Source organism: Eumetopias jubatus, unplaced genomic scaffold, assembly GCF_037043125.1.
Source record: "Eumetopias jubatus isolate StellerSeaLion01/CBP00866 unplaced genomic scaffold, mEumJub1_p1.0 scaffold_2, whole genome shotgun sequence".
In the NCBI taxonomy this organism is placed as follows: domain Eukaryota; kingdom Metazoa; phylum Chordata; class Mammalia; order Carnivora; family Otariidae; genus Eumetopias; species Eumetopias jubatus.
In genome coordinates, this window is record NW_028274808.1 from 170,183,064 (window position 1) to 170,208,311 (window position 25,248).

The 25,248-nt window shown below is 38.3% G+C and overlaps 2 protein-coding genes across 5 annotated transcripts in view; one reads left to right on the forward strand and one right to left on the reverse strand.

Moving 5' to 3' along the window:
• Window positions 1-13,657, forward strand: part of RFC1 (replication factor C subunit 1) — a 90,257-nt gene extending 76,600 nt beyond the window's left edge. Inside the window, exons 18-27 of the mRNA XM_028126604.2 lie at window positions 731-840; window positions 1,047-1,184; window positions 1,344-1,439; window positions 1,565-1,663; window positions 3,890-4,044; window positions 4,170-4,287; window positions 5,908-6,053; window positions 8,906-9,119; window positions 10,447-10,638; window positions 11,886-13,657. Of these exons, the coding sequence (XP_027982405.2) occupies window positions 731-840; window positions 1,047-1,184; window positions 1,344-1,439; window positions 1,565-1,663; window positions 3,890-4,044; window positions 4,170-4,287; window positions 5,908-6,053; window positions 8,906-9,119; window positions 10,447-10,638; window positions 11,886-11,969 (1,352 nt within the window). The 3' untranslated portion in view covers window positions 11,970-13,657. The remainder of the gene's footprint in view (window positions 1-730; window positions 841-1,046; window positions 1,185-1,343; window positions 1,440-1,564; window positions 1,664-3,889; window positions 4,045-4,169; window positions 4,288-5,907; window positions 6,054-8,905; window positions 9,120-10,446; window positions 10,639-11,885) is intronic.
• The window catches only part of WDR19 (WD repeat domain 19), a 109,947-nt gene continuing 90,160 nt past the window's right edge, over window positions 5,462-25,248 (reverse strand). For 2 of the 4 annotated variants that reach the window (XM_028126571.2, XM_088021204.1), the window contains 3 exons: window positions 24,785-24,861; window positions 24,349-24,473; window positions 14,575-14,872 (listed from right to left, as the gene is read on the reverse strand). In XM_028126571.2, coding sequence (XP_027982372.2) covers window positions 24,362-24,473; window positions 24,785-24,861 — 189 coding nt within the window. In that variant the 3' untranslated portion in view covers window positions 14,575-14,872; window positions 24,349-24,361. Of the gene's footprint in view, window positions 5,749-10,857; window positions 11,284-14,574; window positions 14,873-24,348; window positions 24,474-24,784; window positions 24,862-25,248 lie in introns of those variants that run through there. The other 2 variants (XR_003612767.2, XM_028126579.2) reach the window with 2 other exon arrangements.

Here is a 25,248-nt window from a genome sequence, read left to right on the forward strand (position 1 = left end):
AGAAGAAACTGTGAAGGTGGCACTGTTTGAGGCTGTAGCTGGTGGTGTGGTGTGGCCAGAGTCTATGGGAAAAATAAGATGCTCAAACTACAGACTCAATAGTGCAGATTTAGAACTTATGGTAGATACTGCACGGTCACCTGAATTCTTGGTACTTTCAATGGTAGCAAATCATTATTAAAAAGGATTTGCTCAGGTAATGTCACTCTGGCTGGTGGGAGTGTTAGTTAATTGATACTACTCTGGAGAGTAGTCTGGCAGTATTTTTCAAAAGTTACATTATATAGACCTTTTAGCCCAGAAATTCCAGCTCTTGTAATTTAGCAATTGATATATGCAAAGTGACATATATATATAAGGATATTCATTTAGTATGATTTGTAATAGCAGAAGGTTGGAAGCATCTTCATATTTTATCAGTACAGAATGATTATGATACATGTGTAAAATGGGATATTATTAAATAGCCTTAAAAAATGAGGTGTTCTATAGCTACAGATAAGGAACGGATCACCAAAATATAGTGAATGAGAAAACCAAGATATATATTTTTATGCACGCATGTTTTTAATATGTATAGGGATACCCGAGGGGGCAAAGGTCGGGGGGGAGAATTTCTTTTCGTCTGCATATTCTTGTGCCTCTTGCATTTTGGTTTAAAATGTTTTACATGTTTTTTTAATAAAGCAGCAGCATTTGAACCATTGCTCTTTTTTGTCCCATCCCATAGCTTCTCAGCATGGGTCAGGCGGAGCAGCCCATTCAGTAAGCACGAAACATGCTCTCATCATGGATGAAGTAGATGGCATGGCAGGCAATGAGGACAGGGGAGGAATTCAGGTAAGTAGCACTGTAGTTTTGCAGTTTTACTGTTGATTTTTAGTTGTAGTTATAGTTTTTTTAATATTTAAAGAACTAATTGTGCTGTAATATTTACAGCAATTAAAGCATGTTGCTGAGGTTTTCAAAACCTAAAATACAAACATTGTGTAGTAGTTTGTTTTTTTTTAAAATAATTATTTTTGTGTTGCAAATTTGCTTTTTAGGAATTAATTGGTCTGATAAAACATACAAAAATTCCCATTATTTGTATGTGCAATGATAGAAATCATCCCAAGATTCGTTCTTTGGTTCATTATTGTTTTGATCTTCGTTTTCAAAGACCTCGAGTTGAACAGATTAAGGTAAAATGATTGTAATTTTTTTTCTCCATCACACTCTCCTTATTTTTTGGTCAGTATTTCTCAAAAGTTACCTTTAAAAGTACCTGATAAATATTCTAAAAATATCTGATTATGTGACTTTAAAAAAAACCATTTAGGATTCCCCTTTCTCAATTTCAGGGTGCTATGATGTCTATTGCATTTAAAGAGGGTTTGAAGATCCCCCCTCCAGCTATGAATGAAATAATTTTGGGAGCCAATCAAGATATCAGACAGGTAAATTAAATACATATTATGTTAATAGTTGCTGATTCTTTTGAATTAATGCCTTCAACTTTTCAGAGAGGAGGAATGGCATTATTGTCTCACCTTGACCATGTCTTATTTATGATTTCTGTTAGGTTTTACACAATCTGAGTATGTGGTGTGCACGAAGTAAGGCACTAACCTATGACCAGGCCAAGGCTGATTCTCATAGAGCCAAGAAGGATATCAGACTGGTAAAATAAATTTCCATTTCTTAGTTACTTTCTCAAGCTAAAGCATTTTTGTTCTACTCATATTAACTTAGTAGAAGTAGTTATTATAGTTCCTTGACACACCTATTGAACCTGTGGATATTTATAATAAGAAAGACAGCTGCTAAAAGGTTTTCTAATTCAAATGAATTTTTCCTCAAGGACTGTTAGTGTACATTGTACATTATGAGAAATGGAAGTTTTAAATTATATTCATGCTTCAGTAGTTATAAAATGGTCTTTTCAGAGTCCCTTATGTATAGATTTCATGGATTGAAGTTTTGGAATTTTCAGAATAATCTGTTTCAAATGGCCTATAATTTATTTATTTTTTAAAAGATTTTATTTATTTATTTGACAGAGAGCGAGAGAGGAAACACAAGCAGGGGGAGTGGGAGAGGGAGAAGCAGGCTCCCCGCTGAGGAGGGAGCCCGATGTGGGGCTCAATCCTGGGACCCTGGGACCCTGGGACCATGACCTGAGCCGAAGGCAGACGCTTAACCGACTGAGCCACCCATGCGCCCCTCAAATGGCCTATAATTTAATAAGCTCTCTGAAACTTGAAACCAGAAGTCTGTATTAATTGTCTGTGTTCTATTTCACCTAGTCACTAGTCAGAATTTGTTATTACAGTTAAAGCAGTGATTAAGATAAAATGGGTCAACTAAAAAAAAAGCAGTGATTAAGTAGTGTTTGTAATCCCCTCTCTCTCCCCCCTTTTTTTAATCAAACTTTTTTTTTTTAAGATTTTATTTATTTATTTGTCAGAGAGAGAGAGAACACAAGCAGGGGGAGTGGCAGGCAGAGGGAGAAGCAGGCTCCCCACCTCGCAAGGAACCTGAAGTGGCACTTGATCCCAGGACGCTGAGATCATGACCTGAGCTGAAGGCAGACACTTACCCGACTGAGCCATCCAGGCGTCCCTAAATCAATAAACTTTTTAAGAGCAGTTTTAGTTTCATAGCAAAATTTAGCACAGAGTACAAAGACTTCCCTTATTATCACCTGTCTCCAGACTCCTACAGCCTCTTCCACTATTAATATCCCCCACCAGAGTGGTACATTTGTTACAGTTGAACCTACACTGATACATCATTATCACCCAAAGGCCATAGTTTACATTAGGATTAGTTCACTCGATGTACATTCCATAGGTTTTGACAGATGTACCATAGCTTGTATCCACCATTGTATATCACACAGAATACTTATACTGCCCTAAAAATGCTCTGTACTCCTCCTGTTCATCCATCCCTTCCCCCAACTCCTGACAATCACCAGTCTTTTTTTTGATTATTTATTTTAGAGACAGAGCATGAGCAGGGGGAGGAGCAGAGGGAGAGGGACAAGTAGACTCCACGCTCAGTGTGGAGCCCGACACGGAGCTCAGTCTCATGACCCTGAGATCATGACCTGAGCCAAAATCAAGAGTCAGCCGCTTAACTGACTAAGCCACTCAGGTGCCCCAATCACTAATCTTTTTATTGTCTTCATAGTTGCACCTTTCTCAGAATGTCATGTAGTTGGAATCATACAGTGTATAGCCTTTTCAGTTTGGCTTTTTGTTTTGTTTTTTGTTTTTTGAGAGAGAGAGAGAGCGCGTGAGTGAGTGCGAGCAGGGGGAGGGGCAAACAGAGAGGGAGAGAAAATCTTAAGTGGGCTCCATGATGCAGGGCTCGATCTCACGACCCTGACATCATGACCCGAGTGGAAATCAAGAGTAAGACGCTTAACCAACAGCCACCCAGGCACCCCCAGATTGGCTACTTTCAGTTAGTAATGTGCATTTAAAGTTTCTACATATCTTTTCATCGCCTTATTATAGCTCACTTCTTTTTTGTGCTGAGTAATATTCCAGTGTCTGGATGTACCACAATTTATTCACTTTATGAAAGACATCTGGATTGCTTCCAAGTTTTGTCAGTTATGAATAAAGCTGCTGTAAAGATCCATGTGCAGGTTTTTTGTGTAGTATGTTTTCAATTCGTTTGGATAAATACCAAGGAGGACAATTACTGGATGGTATGGTAAGAGTATATTTAGTTTTGTAAAAAAACTGCCAATCTGTCTTCTAAGCGACTCTACCATTTTGTATTCCTACTAGCAATAAATGAAAGTTCCTGTTGCTCCACATCTCTGCCAGCATTTGATGTTGTCAGTATTTTGGACATTGGCCGTTCTACTAGGTGTGTCCTTCCCTTTTTTTAGGGCCCATTTGATGTTGCCCGGAAAGTGTTTGCAGCTGGAGAGGAGACTGCTCATATGTCACTTGTGGACAAGTCAGATCTGTTCTTTCATGATTATTCAATAGCACCCCTCTTTGTCCAGGAGAACTACATACATGTGAAGCCTGTAGCGGCAGGGTGAGTGTTCAGAGCTAGTGAGGGGTAGAATTCGTACCCTCCCAGCACAGCAAAGGCCATATTCCTGGGAGAGAGGGGTAGGAGGTATGGACAGTGGTGTGATCCAGACTGCTTTATTTATGCAGGGGTGACATGAAAAAGCACTTGATGCTTTTAAGCAGAGCAGCAGATAGCATATGTGATGGTGACCTAGTGGACCGTCAGATCCGGAGTAAGCAAAACTGGAGTCTTCTGCCCACACAGGTAAGTAAGCACAGGGCTATCCCTAAGATGCAGACTCTGCTTTAAGTAAAACAGAATAGCTGTGAGCTCCTGTAGTTATATGAAATACCAGAGAAACATTATGGCTCTTAGGGCAAAAATAAAGTCTGTTCTAGATTAAAACACTCTGGGGTCACAACTGTCTATTTCTTAATAAAAATGAAACATAAAAATAGTCTTACTTTTTAAGGTTTCAAAATGTCTTTATGTAAATGGACATATGGAAATAGGAACATTAGATTCTGGACATAAATAAGATGTTAGTCAAAAGTTTTATTTCCTCTGTTTTAGCTTAAGAATCCCTTTCTTTTTTGTCATTCTTGAGTCTCCCCGATGGTGACTAAGTAGCTCCTACTTGAAGATGCAGCCAGGGCAGGTCAGCAGCTACTTCTCTGATATGTGAATTCTGATTGTCTTCTTCCTTGATGAAGAGGCAGCTTTATACTGGTACTTTATTTAGGTGGTAACTTTCACAATTAAGAATATTATTTCTTCTTGAGTTTTGCATATTTATACGGCATTATTGGCCCAATAATAAGCAAGGGACTTCTGGAAGGCCTACTCCTCTCTTAATTCTACCTATACATTGCTGGGAAACAAAAAACAAAGATTCATTCTGGATATAAAGAATCCTTTCTCTTATGTTTTACAAGTGTTCATTTTTTAAACTAATAATTGTATCTTTAAGAATTTATCCTAAAGAAATAACTTTAAACATAGGAAAAGCTGAATGTACAATATAATTACATGAGTTTTGATACTGTAAGAAATCGGAGAAAATCTCCATGTCTGGCAGTTAGAGAATGATTAATTATGGTAAATACTCTTGATGGAATATTATGCATTCCTTAAAATTATTTATAAAGATTGTCTAATATGAAAAATGCTTATGAGAGAATATTATTAGAATAAAGCAGGATACAAAATTTATGTATAATTTCAACTTTAAAAAAGTATGAGCCCTGGATCTAGAAAATATCAAGGATACCTTTTTAAAAATCTTTTCTCAAGTACCAGTTTACTTAATACTCTCTTCAGTTTTCCATGCTTTGATCTACCTATGCTATCAATAGTTTATGTTAAAGACAATCATGTTCCTCTTTTTTTTTTTTAAGATTTTATTTATTTATTTGACAGAGATAGCAAGAGCAGGAACACAAGCAGGGGGAGTGGGAGAGGGAGAAGCAGGCTTCCCGCCGAGCAGGGAGCCCGATGCAGCGCTCGATCCCAGGACCCTGGGATCATGACCTGAGCCGAAGGCAGATGCTTAACGACTGAGCCACCCAGGCGCCCCAATTGTATTCTTCTTAAAGTCTTTTCTGCATCATGCAGTTACTGGGATGTTGGGATCAGTTGGTTGAGGAGGCCGAACTGCCAGATGATCTGAGGGCCATAACATGTTTCGGACTGATCCGTTGTTTTCTCCGGGAGTGGTTTCCCATACTGACAGAGGAGAGACAGAGGGAAAGGGTGTGATGCCCTGGAATTAGGTACCTGGGGCAGTGTTGCTTTATTTGCTCGAGACTCTTTGGAAGCCAGTAGCTATGTAGGAAGCAACTTTGTACTGAATTCAAATTGTGGACTGCAATTGATTTTTTTCAGGCCATTTATGCCAGTGTTCTTCCTGGAGAGTTAATGAGGGGGTACATGACTCAGTTTCCTGCCTTCCCAAGCTGGTTGGGGAAGCACTCATCTACCGGCAAACATGATCGTATTGTACAGGACCTAGCACTGCACATGAGTCTCAGGTAAGTGGTATTAGTTCATGTCTGGCATTTGATCAGTGTAGTGTATTTATTTAACCTTTGTCCAGTGAGGATAGCATAAGTCAAAAGATTTGTGTTTCAGTTTTGATTTTATTGCTAACTAGATAAATGATCCTGGATAAGTTCCTTATATTTTGTGGGCCTGAGTTTTATTATCTATAATCAGTATAATACTTGTTTTGTCACTTCAAAGGATACCTTGGAGAATAAGCCCAGTTGGTAGATGTGCCGTAACTTTAAGACAAATTTTCAAGCTATGTAAATCTGAGGTAGTGCTGCTCTTTATCCTGACTGTGCCTGTTACTAGTAGGCGTACATAATGTTTCAGCTTCCGAATAATTTAATAGGAAAAGGGGGACTATTTAAATAGTCCTAGTAGGATACTAGGATACAGTACCTATCCTAGTAGTAAACTGACCTAGTCCTTCAGGATAGGGGACCCAGTTTAGCATGTAACAACAGGAGGCAGATGTGCGGATGATTGAAAATCAATGTGGCTGGAGAAGTTTAATGAAGTCCAAAAATTCTTGTTATTTGGTACAATTTGTTAAAAGTTTAGAAACTTAGAAAATGTGCATGCACATATTAAGTGAACTTTAGGAATTTATTTTTAACCATGAAAAACTACTTGAGCAGTCTTATTTCTCTTTCTGATCTCTGGAGGGAATGTTAACATTGGTCCACTCTTAACTTTTTGTCTGAAGTTGAACTGAAATGGCTCCTTTCTTCTTCCTGTAGATTTCTACTTCCTACCTGTGGTCCCTCTTCTTAGCCTATGGCATGGGTCTTTTTTTGCCACTCTTGTAATTGTTTCCTGTTGTTGCTGTAACAAATTACCAAAACTTAATGGTTTAAAATAACACAAATTTATTGCCACCTTAAGATGCAAAGAATGTCCTGGATTATATGGGCAGGCTCAGTGTAATTATAAGGGTCTTTACCAAAAAAAAAAAAAAAAAAAGCCGGGGGGGAGGCAGCCGTATCAAGTCAGAGGGAAAGAGATTTTAAGATGTTACATTGATGGCTTTGAAGATGGGAAAAGAGACCATGAGCCAAGGGATGTCTGTGGCCTCTAGAAATTAGAAAGGTTGCATTTCCCACCGCTGTTCTCATTGCTCATGCGGGAGGCCTGGCTTTCAGCTCTTTTCCTATCCCCTGCCCTCTGTTTTTTAAAAAGGTGATGCATCCCTGTGCCCTAGGGGTATCCGCCTTTGACTCCCCCACCATATTCCTGTAGCTTGTGAGCACTGGACTTCCACTTTGTTTTGTGGCTGTGCTTTTCTGTATCTGTCCCCTTCTTCCATTAGACCGAACATTTCTGGTGGTAGGAGCTGAGGCCTACCCATCCAGCATATAAAATTGGTTGGTAAATGTTCCCTAATGAATCACACACAGGACATTGTCATCATCAAAGGACATCTACAGTGAATTTCACAATTTTTAAAGTAAATCAGGACCTTCCTATTTAACTTTTTAACCCTGATTAAGTCATTGAACTTTCATAGATAACAGTTTCTCTTTATCTTTAAAAATGGAAGTGCGATTTTATTATTAGTTCTTGTCGGGGTTATAGATGCCTTTGAGAATCTAAAAGCTCTTTGATCTTTATTACTCCCAAATGCGCTAATGCACAAACAATGCTAGGGGAATTACAGATTTCTGAGGTTAAGAACCCTTGATTTAGGAACACTAGATACCTTTAGACTTTTCTAGAGTTGAATTCTCTGTGATTTGGAGTAAAAGGTAACAGTAATGTAACAAAATATAAGAGAATACTTTTGAAAAAGTTTCATGGTTTTCTTAGGCACTGTGGCTTAGGGCTCATACTTGGCTTTTTAAGTACTAGTTGTGCTTGATTATGGAAGACTGAATCTAGAGGAAATGGGTGAATTTAAAATAAGGGTTTTTTTGGATTCTTTGCCTAGGTAGTAAAACAGTTGGGGGCAGGGTTCTAGATTTCTAATCAAGAGAACTATTCAAGACTCAGTTACCTGAAGGCAAGAGCAGGACCCATTAATAATTTTAACATTTTTATGGGTTCTGAAGCCTAACAGCTTTTGAGGTTTCTCGTTTGGATTATGCACACATATAATTGCCTCATTTGATGATGGAGGCAGCTGGATTGGAAAGATTTAGATTGGTGGCATTTTGTTTTGTTCATCTATTTTCTGTCTTTGAGTGACAGTATTTAAGAGCGTGAGAGAAAGTCATTTCATGATAACGTTGTAGTTCTCAGCAGACTTTTTCCTGAAGCCTTCCCCTCACACGTGTGGATCACCTTGTGATTGTGCAGGGACATTTTCTGCAGTTTTCTTAGTTTGGGGAAAGCCCTGCTTTAGAACTAAAGATTTCAGAGTAACCCTATTAGGAAATATGAGGGCAATACTCATATATAATTTTGTATGTTATAATCAGATCAAAAGGTATTGCAGACCCTCATGTAGTAAGTAGCAGTGGAACTTGAGGTAGAAAATCTCACTGCCTTTTACTGATGCTTTTAACATTTGGAACTGGGAATGAGTAATCTTTTGGCTGTATTAAGTATGAGCACATAGAAATTCTGTTGTTACCCAGGCCTTGAGAGTAGGTTGGAAGTAGAACCTACATTTGTGTTTTTCATTCACTGATCCAGAGAAGTAGAAAATTCATTCCCTTTGAGCACACTGGTATGTGTCCATCATCCTGATGGTGTAGTGCTAGGCTTTCTCTACCAGCTGTTAAATAGTAGACATTACATTGGGCATTATTAAAAGTGAATTGAACTTCACACTGTGACTTGAGTTGGTGGTGGTTTGCCACTGACTACAGTTATGTCTCTTTTGTTTTGGTTTAAGAACTTATTCCAGCAAAAGGACTGTAAACATGGATTATCTGTCCCATATAAGGGATGCACTTGTACAGCCCTTGACCTCACAGGGGGTAGAAGGAGTACAGGACGTTATTGCTCTTATGGACACCTACTACTTGATGAAAGAAGACTTTGAGAATATCATGGAAATTAGCAGCTGGGGAGGCAAATCTAGTCCCTTCTCCAAGCTGGACCCCAAGGTAAATTGTGTAACTCACTGGTTCTCCGTCACTTTGTGATTACAGGTTTGTAGTAGGAGTATTTCAGAGATGTTGTAGGTGCTTTAAAAAGGTTTAATTTTTTCCCCTTAAATGCTTTTTGCTTCTTATGGCCTGTGCTTTCCAAAGATACTATTTGAGTGCAGTATTAAGAATGGACTTCTGGATTTGAACTTAACGATTTGTAGTTTTATCATTGCTTTATGTTGAGTGGAAAAGCAAGACATGAAATCTGAGAAGCCAGTATATAATTGTATTCCATGTAAAGGCGGGTGGATGAGCCTGGGGAAGTAAGTCAGGTGGTGGTAATACATTACGAGAAGAAAGATGTGTTTATTGGCTGAGGATTTTTATACTTTTTCTCAGTCTGCCTAATCTGTGAATTTAGTATTTATTATAGTTGGACAGTTTATTATGTAATAATGTATCCTCTACTTTCTTTATATAATGAGCATGAAAAAACTAAAGTGACATACCATGGATCTGTAATCTCCAGTACCTCATACTCTCCTTGTTTCTTTGGTGCTGTTTTATTTTATTTATTTATTTGACAGAGAGAGACACAGTGAGAGGGAACACAGGTAGGGGGAGTGGGAGAGGGAGAAGCAGGGTTCCCGCTGAGCAGGGAGCCTTGATGCAGGGCTCGATCCTAGGACTGTGGGATCATTACCTGAGCCGAAGGCAGACGCTTAACAACTGAGCCACCCAGGCGCCCCACTTTGGTGCTGTTTTAGAAGATATATTCTCTATGGCTTGCCTTGTCTCGAATTTTGATCTGACTTTATGGTTATGGGTGAATTCTCTCATGAGAGACCTCCATTGTGAGAATTCAAGGACTAATTCTACAATTATGTTTACAAGCTTCAAGTTAAGGCTTTCAAGTTACTTAGTATTTTGAATTAACCATTATTATGATAAAGGTACTTTATGTATTTTGTGGTAGTTAAAGGCCAACTTTAACTTGTACCTTATTGTAAGTCTTTTTTGATTTATTGATTCACTGTGCTTCTCACTTTGTAGAACTGTGGGATGCACTAAATGGGCAAAAGTGATGAGCTTAAGTTCTTTTTTTGCCTGCCTAATGTTCCCAAATACTAGTTCTTATTTTTGAGTCATTGTCTCTATTAAGAATGTCGTGAAAAACATAGAACTTCTCCGTAGAAAAAGGTATATAAGTACACTTACATGTACATGCGTAAATATTTTGCAGAATATTTCGAGGATCTTGCAGGATCTCACAAAACCTTTGGTTTAAAAGGATTGTTTGGCACTTATATTTTTAACAGCCTCTTCTATTCCTTTCCTGTAGGTGAAAGCAGCCTTCACAAGAACTTACAATAAGGAAGCCCACCTTACTCCATATTCGCTTCAGGCAGTAAAGATACCCAGACACAGCACAGGCCCAGCACTGGATTCTGAATACAGTGAAGAGTTAAATGAAGATGACTCTCAATCTGATGAGAAAGACCAAGACTCTGTGGAAACTGATGCAATGATCAAGGTAGTATTTTAAGCTACAGACAGGAAATGCCATGATATGCCCTCAGTAGTTTATCTCTTCTTGTGTACAACTCGCCTTCTGAAATTATTCAGGGCCTGTTTTAAGTTTTTACGTTCATCACGTTGAGGGTAGAGAAGGTGTAGATTTTATTCTTATAAATAGCTGCTTATAATAGTGGAAGAAGGCAAGAAAATAGGCCATCATATGATGGTCATATGCTGTTAGAAAAAGTACCGGTTTTATTTGGTCATTGGTGTGTGCTTTACCATAGACACATCTTTTTACAGTTTAATTAAGAAAAACATTTTCAGTGAAACTCTTTCTCTCTTCTGTAATTTGTGTTTTGCTATAGCCATTGACCTGCCTATAGAAATTTCTCAGAATGAAACAGTCTTGTGTTGTGCTGGGAAAGATTAAAACCGTTTATGGTATCAGCCTGTGTACCTTTGGCTGAGGCAGAGGAGTCTTGTCTGTGTTCTCTTCTCTCCTTACTGTGTGTCATTCTTGTCCCTCATCTCTGTTCTGTATATGCAAGGGTAGGAAGAGCAGCCTCCTCTGGTACAGCTCTCTGGTCTTGTGTAGACATAAGGTTGTCTCCCTCTGTCCCCTTCTCAAACCGAACGTGTTTAGATCTCTAATCGGAAACTGAAAGAAAAGGAGATTCTTCATTGAAACATTAGCTTATTAGTAAATTATCTCCTGCTCATTTTGTCTTTCCTAAATATATCTATCTCCTAAATCCAAGAAACTGTATGCCTGGGGAACGTATCTTAGTTCTAGATGCTTTTTTTTTTTTTTAATTTTTTTTCTTTAAAATTTTTTTTATTGTTAATCACCATACATTACATCATTAGTTTTTGATGTAGTGTTCCATGATTCATTGTTGGTGTATAACACCCAGTGCTCCATTCAATACGTGCCCTCTTTAATGCCCATCACTAGGCTAACCCATCCCCCCACCCCCTCCCCTCTAGAACCCCCTGTTTGTTTCTCAGAGTCCATAGTCTCTCATGGTTCGTCTCCCCCTCCGAAGTTCTAGATTCTAAATAGCTTTTCTGTAGTTAAAGACTCCAACTAGCCGAGTTGTTCCTTGAAAGAAGGCTCATCTGGTGTAGTGGTAGGTGAAGATGTTTGCAACCTTTCTATTACGTTGCAGGTAAAGATTTGCTTTATTGTAGAAATTGACTTATTTCATTGCCTCATAAATACAGCTATTAACTATCTTGTGCATTCTTCTCTCCCAACAGAAAAAGACAAAATCTTCAAAGCCTTCAAAATCAGAAAAAGATAAAGAGTCCAGAAAAGGAAAAGGAAAAAGTTCAAAGAAGTGAAATGAAACTGTTTTTCACTACTGACAGCCACTTTTTACTCACCCCATTGACCGGTCTAGCTTGTCTAGATAATGCCTTGTTTTTTCCAAAGGAATCATATTTTAGCGTAATGGGGCAACTCCGTGGTCCCATTATAAATAAATGGTGGTACAGCTAGAGGGATGTAACCAGTAGGCTAACATACACCTCTTATAGAGGTTGATAGGACTGCTTGGGTCCTCCACTGTCCCCTGTCAATCTAATTAGATTGTGCTTCATATTGACTGTGTATAATCAGAAACTACATGTGCGCTTTGGAGTCAGATTTTAGTTAACAATAATATGCCTGGGAACGTTGGTATTAAGGCAACTTTTGTAGGCTTAAGAATTTATCCTAATGGCCTTTATAGGACCAATGCCGGTTTTTTTTAAAAAGGTAGTTACTATTATGTGGTGAAATTTTGTAAATAAATCATAATACAAAACAATCACCACCTAGAACTGGTATTCTTTGTATATTGTCAAATATCTTACAAAATATAAATCAGGAATAAACATGTTCCACATGACATGTGCAAATTCTTAAGAATGTCATCTTGTACAGTAAAATAGTATGTTGGTATATTACATTCCTTATTAGTTTGCAAATGATTGGGTAAAAAGCTAACTATTCCTCACTAACCAGCTGTGTGAAGCAGAACTTTGGCCGTTAGTCAGACTCTCATTCCCAACTTGATTACCTCTATGAGTGCCAGCCATATCTCTGTTGTGAACAGCATGTCATGGAGAGGCCTCTGTGGCATCACTGGAGGGGATGGGGGGCTGTAAAAGGATTGCCACATTTTTAGCCTTCCAGAGTCTCAAGTCATCACGTTCAAACCAGTAGGGTCTAGGTCAGGTCAGATTCTTAGTCTCACTCTGACTTGGGACAAAATGAATGCTGGCTTTTGTTTACTTTGCCTCTGGGAGCTCTGGTTCTGCCCTGTGTCTGATTCCACGAACCGTACTGGAATTTTAGATTGTCCCTGTAACTGTACCTGCTGAGTGGCTCTGAGGCTGTGGAAGTACCCTGGAATTTAGCTGTCTAGCTGTTTTGAAATTTTGTCAGTAAATGTTCCGAGGTATGTGCTAAAAGGAATGTAAAATTAGGATACTATTTCTTCCCTTTAAGTAATTGACAGTATTGTTTGGGAGGTGAGACATGAAGTTCTTGAGACATTTAAAGTGTATTTACCAGTGTGAAAAATGTCTTTCATGTAGACTAAGTTCATTATGGGAATAAAATGTTGCCTTCAGCCTTGCCCCTCTCTTTGTTAAAGCCCAGCTCGAAACTTCTGCTTCAGTGAAGATCTCCTTGATTGACGACTGCCTCACCTCACCAGTGGGGTGAGCATGGTTTTCTTTCGCATAAGTCTTCTGTTTCTATTGCTTTTTGATACGAAAGTCATGTCTGCCTACTTGTTTTTTATTCCCCAGGAAAGGGAGTGTAATCTCCTTGCAGCCAGAACAATGAATATGAGTTTACTTGTAAATTATGATTTTGTTAATAATTCTAAATGCTCTGTGATTGGCATTATCAGTGTATAAGATAAATAACTTTTAGCATTAGAGGTTATAAATATGCTCTTTAAAATAGGACAACATGGATCTGTTGGAGCTACGTGATGCCACATGTTTTTGCAGAATAAAACTGCATACTTCTTTTGAGATCCATTGTGTCTTGGCCATTTTGGAAGCTGTAACAAACTACTGTGCTTTATCCTTCATCCTGTTAAGTTTTTGTGGTCCATTATTGCAGCAACATTATTTGGCCTCTTGAAGTTATTAACAAGCAGTATTGTATGTACTGGGAGGAGTATCTTCCTACATAAGTTCTGGTGTAATTATGCTTATTAGTGAATGTTTATTAGTGAATGTTTAAAGCCCATAACTCCCCAAATATGTGCTTTACTCTCACAGATCCCAATGCTATGGGTGCCTATGGCTCTTAGTCCTATAACTTTACAACATCCCTCCAGTGATAATGGGAAAACAAGAGGATGATAGGTGGGTTTAGTGATAATGACTTGTATCACTTGATAAAGCCAAGGCCTCTGGCTTGTTCTCTAGCCAGGCTTTGTGGGAGGAAGATCAGATCATAAAGTTGGAGGCATCATGTATGTGGATACTTGGATGTGATAAAACATTATTGTCACTCGGGTACTACCATAGGCTTGCAGGTACCTTTGTAATACTCAGGATGCTGGTGGCTATACTGTTAACATTCAGAGTTAGGCTGACTCATTTCTGCCAGCTGCTCAGACTTTGGTGACATTGGCTTTGTCTGGCAAGGAAGCATATACTGATGTAGGAAAAATGGGCGTGTGTGTGATATGGGGAAGATTCTGGAAAATGCACATCTTCAGGGGAAATCAAATGATTTAATTTTGTGAAAGGAATTAACAACTCAGGAGATAGAAGCTTATGGTTTATAGTTTCATTCTTTCAAATTGGTGTTTTTATTCTAAGACTGATTCTGCTAAACTTCCCATTTCAAACTTTTAAGTGTTAATGTCTGTGCTGCCCAAACTTCACAATGCTATCTCCCTTTTTCTGTCTCCAAATCCAATTTGTAAAACATTACAAATATCTAATCAACAATTTTATTTTAAAGGAGATATTTCAAAATATAAAAGTTATCAAAAAGTTGAATATTTACAGTTACATCATAGGCTACTATTAACAGTGCAGAGCATAGAATATGTAAGACTTTGAAGAGGAACTCTACGAGGTATAGCGAACAGCAAGGCTATATGTCACTGTTTTGCCACTCTACAATGGCAACTGTACAATGTCTGTGACCTGGAGAGTCTTTCTTTTTTCTGTATCCAGAAGCCACTAGGGGTAGAAACTTGGCTTCCTGTGGAATCTTTTCAGGAACATATCTAGAAAAGACAAAAAAAAAAAAAGAAAAAAAACCCCACGTCTTTAGAAGTGTTTCAAGTAACTGGCATGCACTAATAAAGCCAAGCTATACTAAAGAAGTTTTTGCTCATTTCTGGAACGTGGAGCAGGATGACTATTCAAGTTAGAAACCTCTGGTGTATAATCAGCATTGAGTTTAAATCTGAAAGTGTACATGCGAACTGTTAAACTGTTATAAAGTGAGGGTGATGGTAATAGCCACTTTACTGGGAAGAATGGGAAAGTGCAAGGTAAGTGCTCAGCAATCTGTGAAGATTTTCCTGAAACTAAATGGTCATTAATGGTTCCTTATCTAAAACGAGTCAGTGAACAGTAGCCTCAACTAATATTCATTGTACAATAAGACATTTATAGTGACTTTTTAGTCACAATTCTAGCATAATCATAACTTCCCAGAGCATATCCACAAGTATATAGGAACCATGGGACTAAGCCTCTACTTTAATGCAGGGATAGTGTGGAGAGTCTGTGTTAAAAACATAAGATCCTCCTTTGGTGGAATTGCAGAGTATCCTCCTGCAGATAATAGTTACAAACTCAGGACAAAATATAACTATTCAAAGGCATTGGAAGAGCAACCAAAAGCTGGTAGAAATTGGAAAGGGGTAAACTCTTGAAAGAAGAGAAGTCCACTGGGTAAGATTCATCTTCATATGTGTTTGCACCCGAGGGTAAGTCCATGAGGACAGTGAAGTCCTAGTCTTACTAGCACAGAGAGAGAATAGAGTTCGGGCTTGCCAGAACTACTGAAATGATAGGGATAATATTCTGAAAAGGGCATTGCCCCCCAAATCTGCATATAAACTCCATGTAAACCCTTGAACTTCACAGGCTTAGAAGAGACTTTTATGGTAGACGAGAAGCAGCACAGTTCCACGTTGTAGGGAATGCCATGTGTTAGAAAACTGAGGGCTGCTTCTAGGATCTCAGGGCCTCAGTACTCTCGCGGTAAGAATGGAATTCACCAACAGGCTGGACAAGAGTCTCATTAGATTGCAGCTCCAGCCAATCGCAGCCTTGTGAGATCCTGAACAGAAGACTCTGCTAAGCCATGCCTATATTGCTGATTCACAGAAATTGTGAGATAGATAGGTTCTGGTTCAAAATGGCAATGTAGGAAGATCCTGAACTACCTCTTCCCATGGACACAGTGCATCTACAGCTACATATGGAACAAGTCCCTCTGAAAGAGATCCAGAAACTAGCTGGGCAACTCCTGCGCATCAGGTGACCAAGAAAAAACCCACATCAAAAACGGGTAGGAGAGTATGAGAAAATATTGCCATACACTCGTCCCCCACCCCATGAAGACACACAACCAGGAGGGAATTCAACAACTCCTAGCTTCTCCCTGAGGAGTGAAGGGTTTGGACCCCCCATCTGATGCCCTGACTTTTAAGACTTCCACCTGAGAGATGGGCCTCCAAAACCTCTAGCTTTAAAAGGCAACGGGCCTTGTATCCATGAGAACTAAAAGGATATGGCAAACTAAAAAAACAGTTCAAAATGAGATCACATGGACCCACAGTGGCTAATCTCCCAGGGCCCAGCTCAGAGGCAGCAGACTGAAATGCACCCAGTCTGTCTATGAAAAAGGCCCATTAACAGCTTTGGCTTGAGGGGGAGTCTTCTAATTTAACACACTTAGGGGCCAGCGGCAACACTCTGCTGAGACTGTAGAGGCTAGCAGGCACCATCTTTGTGTTCCTTCTCTGCCTTGTGCCCGGTGGCCAATCTCTGTCAAAAAGGAACTTGTGCACAAGTCTGGCACTCCAGTTTCTGCTGCCACCCAGAGGACACCCCTTAATCACCTAACTCTGGTGGCCAGCAGGGTTTTACGTTTGCAAGTCCCAACTGGACTGCCACAAACAGAAACCATTCTTAACCAGCTAGTCTTCCAGGGCTTCAAGCAGAGGCAGCAGACAGAAATGCCTGGTCTTTATGAAAGAGGCTTATTTACTTAATAACTGTGGCCTGAAGGTTCGGCTTCCAATCAGCCTGCATCTAGGTGCTAACTGAGATTCCCCCCTTCGGGATACTGACAGGTCTTGGGAGCAACTGAGAAAGAAGAACCAGGGCAGTGTTGAATGGTTAGGCTCATTTCCTACATGAGGCCACTCCTTCAGGACTGGGAGAGGTGGCTGTCTTAGCTAATGCATAGAAACCAACACAGAGTCAATGAAAATGAGGGAACAGAGGAGTATGTTCCAAACAAAAACACAGGTAAAACCTCAGAAAAAACCCGTAATGAAATGGAAGTAAGTGATTTACATGATAAAGACAGTAATGGTCATAACAATTCATGAACAAAGTGAAGAAAGTACTAAACAAATCACAGACTTGAAGAATACAACTACTGAACTGGAAAATACAATAAAAAGGTTCAAAAGCAGAATAAATGAACAGAAAGGATCAGTGAAACTGAAGACAGGTCAATGGAACTCATCTAATCCGCACAGCAAAAAGGAAAGCATGAAAAAAAAGTGATTACAGTTTAAGGGATTTATGGGGTAACATCAACCAATATTCACATTATAAGGGTCCTAAAAGAGAGGAGAGAGTCTGAAAATTTCCCTAACTTGGGTAAGGAAACAGACATCCAGATCCAGGAAGCCAGAGTTCCAAGCAGGATGAACCCAAAGAGACCCACACCAAGACACATTATAATTAAATTGCCAAAAGCTAAAGGAGAGAAGCAACTTGTTACATACAAGGGAACCCCTGTAATACCATCAGCAACTTTTTCAGTAGAAACCTTTGCAGACTAGATGACAGTGGCATGACATACTCATAAACTGCTGTGAAAGAAAAGAAATGCTAACCAAGAATATTCTACCTGGCAGTATTGTACTTCGGAATTGAAAGACAGTTTTCCAGACAAGGAAGAGCTAAAGGAGTTCATCACCGCTAGACCAGCCTTACAGGAAATCTTAAAGGTGCTTCTTTTAAGCTGGAAGTGCTGGTTAATAAGAGGAAAACATATGAAAGTATAAATCTGAATGCTTAACGGTTAATATATAAGTTCAGAATAATCTTGTTGTAATGGTGGTGGGTTGATCACTTAAAAAAGTAATAAAAATAACCATGACAATAATGGACACCCAAGATGCAGAGATACAAACTATGATATCAAAAACAGAACGGGGAGTAAAAATGTAGAGCCTCAGAACTTACCAACTTAAAATAGGTTGAATGTAATCCTCATGGTCCCACAAAACAAAAATCTACAGTAGATGCACGAAAGATAAAAGGGATCTAAGCATACCCCTGTAGAAAGGCATTAAATCATAGAGCAAGAAAAGAAAGGAACAATGGACTTACTGCCATTTTTATTGTTTTCTGGCTATTTTGTAAGTCCATATCTGTCTATAATTACTTTAAATGCAAATTGGCTAAATCCTTTGATCAAGAGTGGCTGAATGGATTAAAAAAACAATATCCATCTATCCTGATGGTGACAAGAGACTCGGTTTTAAGGACACAGACTGAAAGTGAAGGGAATGGAAAGGATATTCCAGGCTAATGGAAATCAAAAGAAAGCTGGAATAACTTTACTTATATCAAAGTCTGTAACAGACAAAAGAAGGTCATTATACAATGATAAAAATGTCAACACAAAAATGGATATAACATTTGTAAGTATGCACTCAACATAGAAGCATCTAAAGATACAAAGCAAAAATTAAGGTCTAAAGGGAGAAATAGCAATATAATAAGAGTAGGGGACAGACAGTGGATAAATCATCCAGACAGGAAATCAGTGTAAGGAAACACCACACTTAACAGACATTTACAGTGCATTTCATCCAAAAGCAGAATACACAGACCTAAGCACACATGAAACATTCTCTAGGACAGATCATGGGTTAGGCTATTGAAAACAAGGCAATAAATTTAAGAAGACTGAACATCTTTTCTAACCACAATGGTATGGAACTAGAAGTCATTTATAAGAAGAAAATGAAAATTCAAAAATATGTGGAGATTCAACAACATGGTATGGAACAACCAGTGGGTCAGAGAAGAAATCAAAAGAAAAAATATCTTGAGACAAATGAAAATGGAAAGACAATATACCAAAACTTAAGGGATGCAGCAAAAGCAGTTTTAGGAGGGAAGCTCATAGCAATTAATGCCTACATCAAGAAACAAGAAGGATCTCAAGTTGAACATAACTAACTTTATACCTCAGGGAACTAGAAAGAGAAGAACAAGCTAAGACTAAAGTTAATAGAAGGAAGAAAATAACAAAGAGCAGAAATAAAGGAAAGAGACTAAAAAGACAATAAAAAAGAATAAAACTAAGAGCTGGTTAAAGAAAATAGATAAACCTTTAGCTAGACTCACCAAGAGAAAAGGACTCAAACAGAAATGAAAGAGGAGATATTAAACGGATAACACAAATACAAAAGATCATAAAAGACTACTATGAACTACTACACACTGACAAATGAAACAACTTAGAAAAGAAATGAATATTCCTAGAAACGTATAACTTTACAAGACTGAATCATGAAGAAACAGAAAATCTGAACAGACCAATTACTAGAAAGGAGGTTGAATCTGTAAGCAAAAAACCTCCCAGCAAACAAAAGTCTAAGACCAGATGGCTTCACTGGTGAATTTTACCAACATTTAAAGCATTCATACCAATCCTTCTCAAACTCTTCCAAAAAATAGAAGAGGAGGGAACACTTCCAAACTCATTTTATGTGCCAGCATTAGTTGACTACCAAAACCAGACAAGGATACCACAGTAAAGAAAGTAATAGGCCAATATTCCTGATGAACATAGATGCAGAAATCCTAAGCAATCTATTAGCAAACTGGATTCAAAAATATGTTAAAAGGATTATACACCATGATCAACTGGGATTTATTCCAGGGATGCAAGGATAGTTCAGCATCTACAAACCAATCAGTGTGATATACCACATTAAGAAAATGAATAAAAATCATATGATCAGTCAGTAGATAACAGAAAAAGCATTTTAACAGTATTCAACATCCACTGATGATAAAAGACTTCACCAAAGAGGGTATAGAGGGAACATACCTCAACATAATAAAGGCCATATAGGAGAAGCCCATAGCTGTCATCCTTCTCAATGGTTAAAAGCTTAAAAGCATTTCCTCTAAGATTAGAAAGAAGATAAGGATCGCTATTCTTGCCACTTTTAATTAAACACATAGTACTTGAAATCCTAGCCAGAGCAGTTAGGCAAGAAAAAAAAGAAAAGGCATACAAATTGGAAAGGAAGAAGTTAAAGTGTCACTATTTGCAGATGACATGGTATATACAGAAAACCCTAAAGACCACTAAAAAACTGTTAAAGCCTAATAAATGAATTCAGTGAAGTTTCAGGATACAAAATCAATATATAAAAATCTGTTGCATTTCTATACACTAATAATGAACTATCAGAGATTAAGAAAACAATCCCACTTAAAAGTGCATAAAAAAGAATGAAATATGTGTAAATTTAACCAAGGAGGTGAAGGACCTGTACGCTGAAAACTATAAGACATTGGTGTAAGAAATTAAAGACAGATATTCTGTGCTCACAGATTGGAAGAATCAAAACTGTTAAAGTGTCCGTACTACCCAACACAATCTACAGATTCGGTGCAGTTTCTGTCAGTTTCCAATGATATTTTTTCACAAAAATAAATAAACAATCCTAATGTTTGTATGGAACCACAAAAGATCCTGATTAGCTAAAGCAACCTTGAGAAGGAAGAACACATTTCCTGAGCCTCTATTACACCGCTGTAGTAACAAAACAGTGTGGTATCGGCATAAAAACAGGCACATAGGAGACAGTAGATGTGAAGATCAATGGAACAGAATAGAGAGCTCAGAAATAAACCTATGTATATATGGTCAATTAATTTGTGACAGAGGAGCCAGGAATATATAACGGGGAAAGGAGAGTCTTTTTAATAAGTGGTGTTGGGAAAACTGGACCACTAGCTCACACCATACACAAAAATCAACTCAAAATGGATTAAAAATTTGAACAGAAGACCTGAAAGCATAAAACCCTAGAAGAAAATATAGGGGGTAATAAGCTCCTTTGACATCAGTCTTGGTAAGGGTTTTTTGGATTTGACACCAAAAGCAAAGGCGGCAAGGCAGATATAAACAACTGAGACTATCCTAACTATAAAAAACTTCTGTGTAGCAAAAGAAACCATCAACAAAATGAAAGGGCAACATATGGATAGGGAGAAAATATTTGCAAACCATAGATCTGATAAAGGGTTAATATAAAGAACTCATACAGTTCAGTAGAAAAAATCCAATTAAAAATGGGTATAGGATCTGAATAGAAATTTTTCCAAACAAGATACACAGATGGTCAACAGGTACATGAAAGGGTGCTGCTAAACATCACTGGTCATCAGGGAAATGTACATGAAAAGGTGCTGCTATACATCACTGGTTATCAGGAAATGATGTATCACCTCACACCTGTTCAAATGGCTATTAGCAAAATGACAAGAAATCACAAGTGTTGAGAAGGATGTGGAGGTGCCTTGTGCACTGCTGGGGATGCAAACTGGTGCAGCAACAGTGAAAAACAGTACAGAGGTTCCTCAAAAAATTAAAAATAGAATTACCATGTGGTCCAGCTGTTCCACTGTTGGGTATTTGAAAAACAAAATTACTATCTTGAAAAGATATCTGCACCCCTATGTTCATTTTGGCATTATTTACAATAGCCAAGATAAGGAAACAACCCTAAGTGTCCATCTACACTGGATAAAGAAAATGGCACATGTATGCACGCATGCACATAAACACAGGAATATTATTCAGCCATAAAAAGGAAATACTGTCATTTGCAACAACATGGATGGACCCTGAGGGGGAGGGCACTATGGTAAGTGAAATTAGAGAAAGACAAAATACTGTATAGTCTCACTTCTGTGTATGAAAAAAAAAATGGAATTGGAATTCATGGATACAGAGAACAGTTTGTTGTTGCCAGAGGCATGGGGTGGGGAGTGGGTGGAATGGATGAAGGTGGTCAAAAGTCTTGGGGATATAATGTACCGCATGTTAACTATAGTTAACCATATTGTATATTTGGAAGTTACTAAGAGATTTAAGTTATTAACCACACCTCTGTGTGGTATGGATGTTAACTCACTGTGGTAATCATACCTGTATATATAACCATTATGTTATACACCTAAAACAACTAATGTCAACTACCAATAAAAAAAATTGACATAGTTAATGTATATTATTTTAAGATGCTAAATTTATGATAATATGTTATACAGCAACAGGAAAACAAAATAAATCCCAATCATAATTTGAGCAAGTTTTAAAAATAGAATTTGACAAGCTGATTCTGAAATTTTATAGGGAGATGGAAAGGATTAAGCGTAGTCAAAACAATCTTGGAAAAAAATGAGAACACTGGAGGATCCACAGTACCTGACTTTAAGATATACTAGAAAGCCACAGTAACCAAGACAGTGTAGTACTGAAATAGGGGACAAATACATCAATGGAAAAGAAGAGAGGGTCCAGAAATAGATCGATATATAAAACCTCACTGATTTTCAACAAAAGCACCCAAGCAATTCAATGAGGAAAGAAAGTATTTTTCAACAAATGATATTGGAAAACTGGATATCCAGTTGGGGCAGGGGAGAATCTCAGTCCTCACAATGTAAACAAAAATAATTTCAAAATGGATCGCAGACCTAGAGCTTCTAGAAGAAAACATATTAGAATATGCTTGGGACTTGTTAGTAGGCAAATATTTTTTTAGACAGGATACAATAAACATAAAACTTAAAAATGTATAAATTATAAATTCCATCAAAATCTCATCAAAAGATACCATTAAGGAGAAGAATTGGGAAGCCACAGAAAGAGAAAATATTTGCAAAATATATCTGACAGACCTATATCTAGAAAATACAAATAAAAGAAGTTTTACAACTCAGTTAACAAAAAGACAACCCAGTAACAATGGGGAAAGAACAGTCTTCAGCAAAAGGTACTGGGACATGTACATGGCAAAAGAGGGAAGTTGGATCCCTAAACTCACACCATACACAAAAATTAAATGGATCAAAGATGTAAATGTAAGAACAACAACTATAAAACTCTTAAGATATGACTCCAAAAGCACAAGTAACCAAAGGGGGGGAAAAACAGGGAAAAAAAGATAAACTGGACTTCATTAAAATAAAAATGTTTACATCAAAGGATACTATCAAGAAAGTAAAAAATTCTTCCACAGGATGGGAGAAGATAGTTGCAAGTCATGTATCTGATAAAACACGGGTTTCTAGGGTCTGTTAAGAATTCTTATAACTCAAAAAAAAAAAATTCTTATAACTCAGCTATAAAAAGACAAATTACCCAGTTAAAAAACGGGTAAAGGACTTGGATAGACAGTTCTCCAAAGAAGGTACACAATGACCAATAAGCATGTGAAAAGATGCTCCATATCCTTTGCCATTAGGAAAATGGGAAATCAAAACCACAAATGAGATACCACTTCACACCTACTAGAATGATTATAAACAAAAAGACATGTTGATGAGGATGTGGGGAAACCCAAGCCTTCGTATGCTGCTGGTGGGAATGTAAGAGCGTGTAGGTGCTCTGGAAAGCAGTCTGGAGTTCAAGGACCAGCAAAGAGGCTAGTGGGGCTGCCCCCCAGTGAGAAGAGGCGGCGGCTGACGCTCTTTGTTTTTGCACGTGCGATAAGCTCCTGGAGGGTTTATGAAGGAACTTGATACACTGCAGGCAGACTGAGAGGACTTGCCCATGGACTGGGTGACAGGGGTGAGGGTGAGATGAGTCACAGATAATGACCGGGCTTCCACCCTGACCAGCGGCTTGAACGGAGCAGCTCCTGACTGAGGCAGGTGGTGAGAGAACCTAGAGTCGCGTTTTACCTAGGTTAGGGGAGATGCCGTGGCAGGGACTAAGTTCCCTGCCTCCCTTTGCGATATGTGTGGCCATGAGAAAATTCTTGCCAATGGAATGCAAATGGAAGGGGTGTGTGCAGCTTCCATGTGACACGAATGAGACTTGGAAAGAAAAAGGGATTTCTCAAATCTGTGGATGCCAAAAGTTTTATAATATATTCTGAACTTTAAAAAACTCCACTGTTACTAGCTGGCTCTAGTTTTAATGGACTGATTAAAAAGAAGCCCTTGTGATTTGATAAAATACATTATAGTTGGAATCCTTGATGCTGCTTGGCCAAAAAGCCTTTGTCACCATGGAGACAGTACGACTAGCATTTCTAAAGGACATTGACTGTTTGTTGTCAGATTCTTCAAATCGGACAAAGTTACATGATGCACAAAAAGGGGCTACTGCCAATACAAACTGTAAAACTGTCTACTCTGTGGCCCCTTGTGCCCTGGGAAAGGGAGTAGATGGTCTGGGACTTACCTGCACAGGCCACTCACTGCTCCACCTCTGTTCGCAGGTACTGGGTACAGTCTGAGATTTTTTTTAGTTGAGCAAAGTTTAATCTTTCTGAACACATAGGACATGTGCTTTCAGTGTTTAACATGCTGTTTGGGGGAGGGAAAGGCAGAGTAGATTAAATATATACTATTCCTTTAGCTTTGGGTTATTCTAATGTGAAAAACGATTCCTGTCTACACCTCCTTAGTACATATTCATCACGCAATTTAAGAATTAGGAATATTCAGTCTCATGCAAGATCCTCTTTAAGGATAATGGTCTCAAAGGTCATAGAAGGTTTGGGTCTTTAGAGATCTTTAGGAATGTGAATAAGGAAACCTCAAATTAAAAGAGTGGTTGAATGAAAGGCCTATTTTTGGGTAAATCTGTGTGACCGAATGAAACAATGCACACTTACATCTTAAATTCTGAGTACAGAGCAGGGAATTCGCAATGTGGACACACAGTCCAGTCATCCTTCAACATGTGTCGACCCTGGAAACAGTACATTTAAGAATAAAATTCATTTAAAAAATTCCTGCCATTGTTCAATTATAATAAATGTATTAAAATTAAAAGCCAAGACCTCTAAATTAGGTGAGCAACTGACTAGAAAGAGATGGCATCAAACAGACTGAAGCCAGATTTCATTTATCACATTCATGTATAAAGAATAGTCTTCAATTTTGTGACATCATTACCTAAATTTATTTCCCTTTAAAATAAAGTTTGTTAGCCTAGTGATTAACGAATAATCTGGTATCTAAAATTTTCTAATAGGGGGCACCTGGGTGGCTCAGTCGGTTGAGTGTCTGACTCTTGATTTTGGCTCAGGTCATGGGATTGAGTCCTGTGAACCCTGTATTGGGCTTCGTGCTCAGC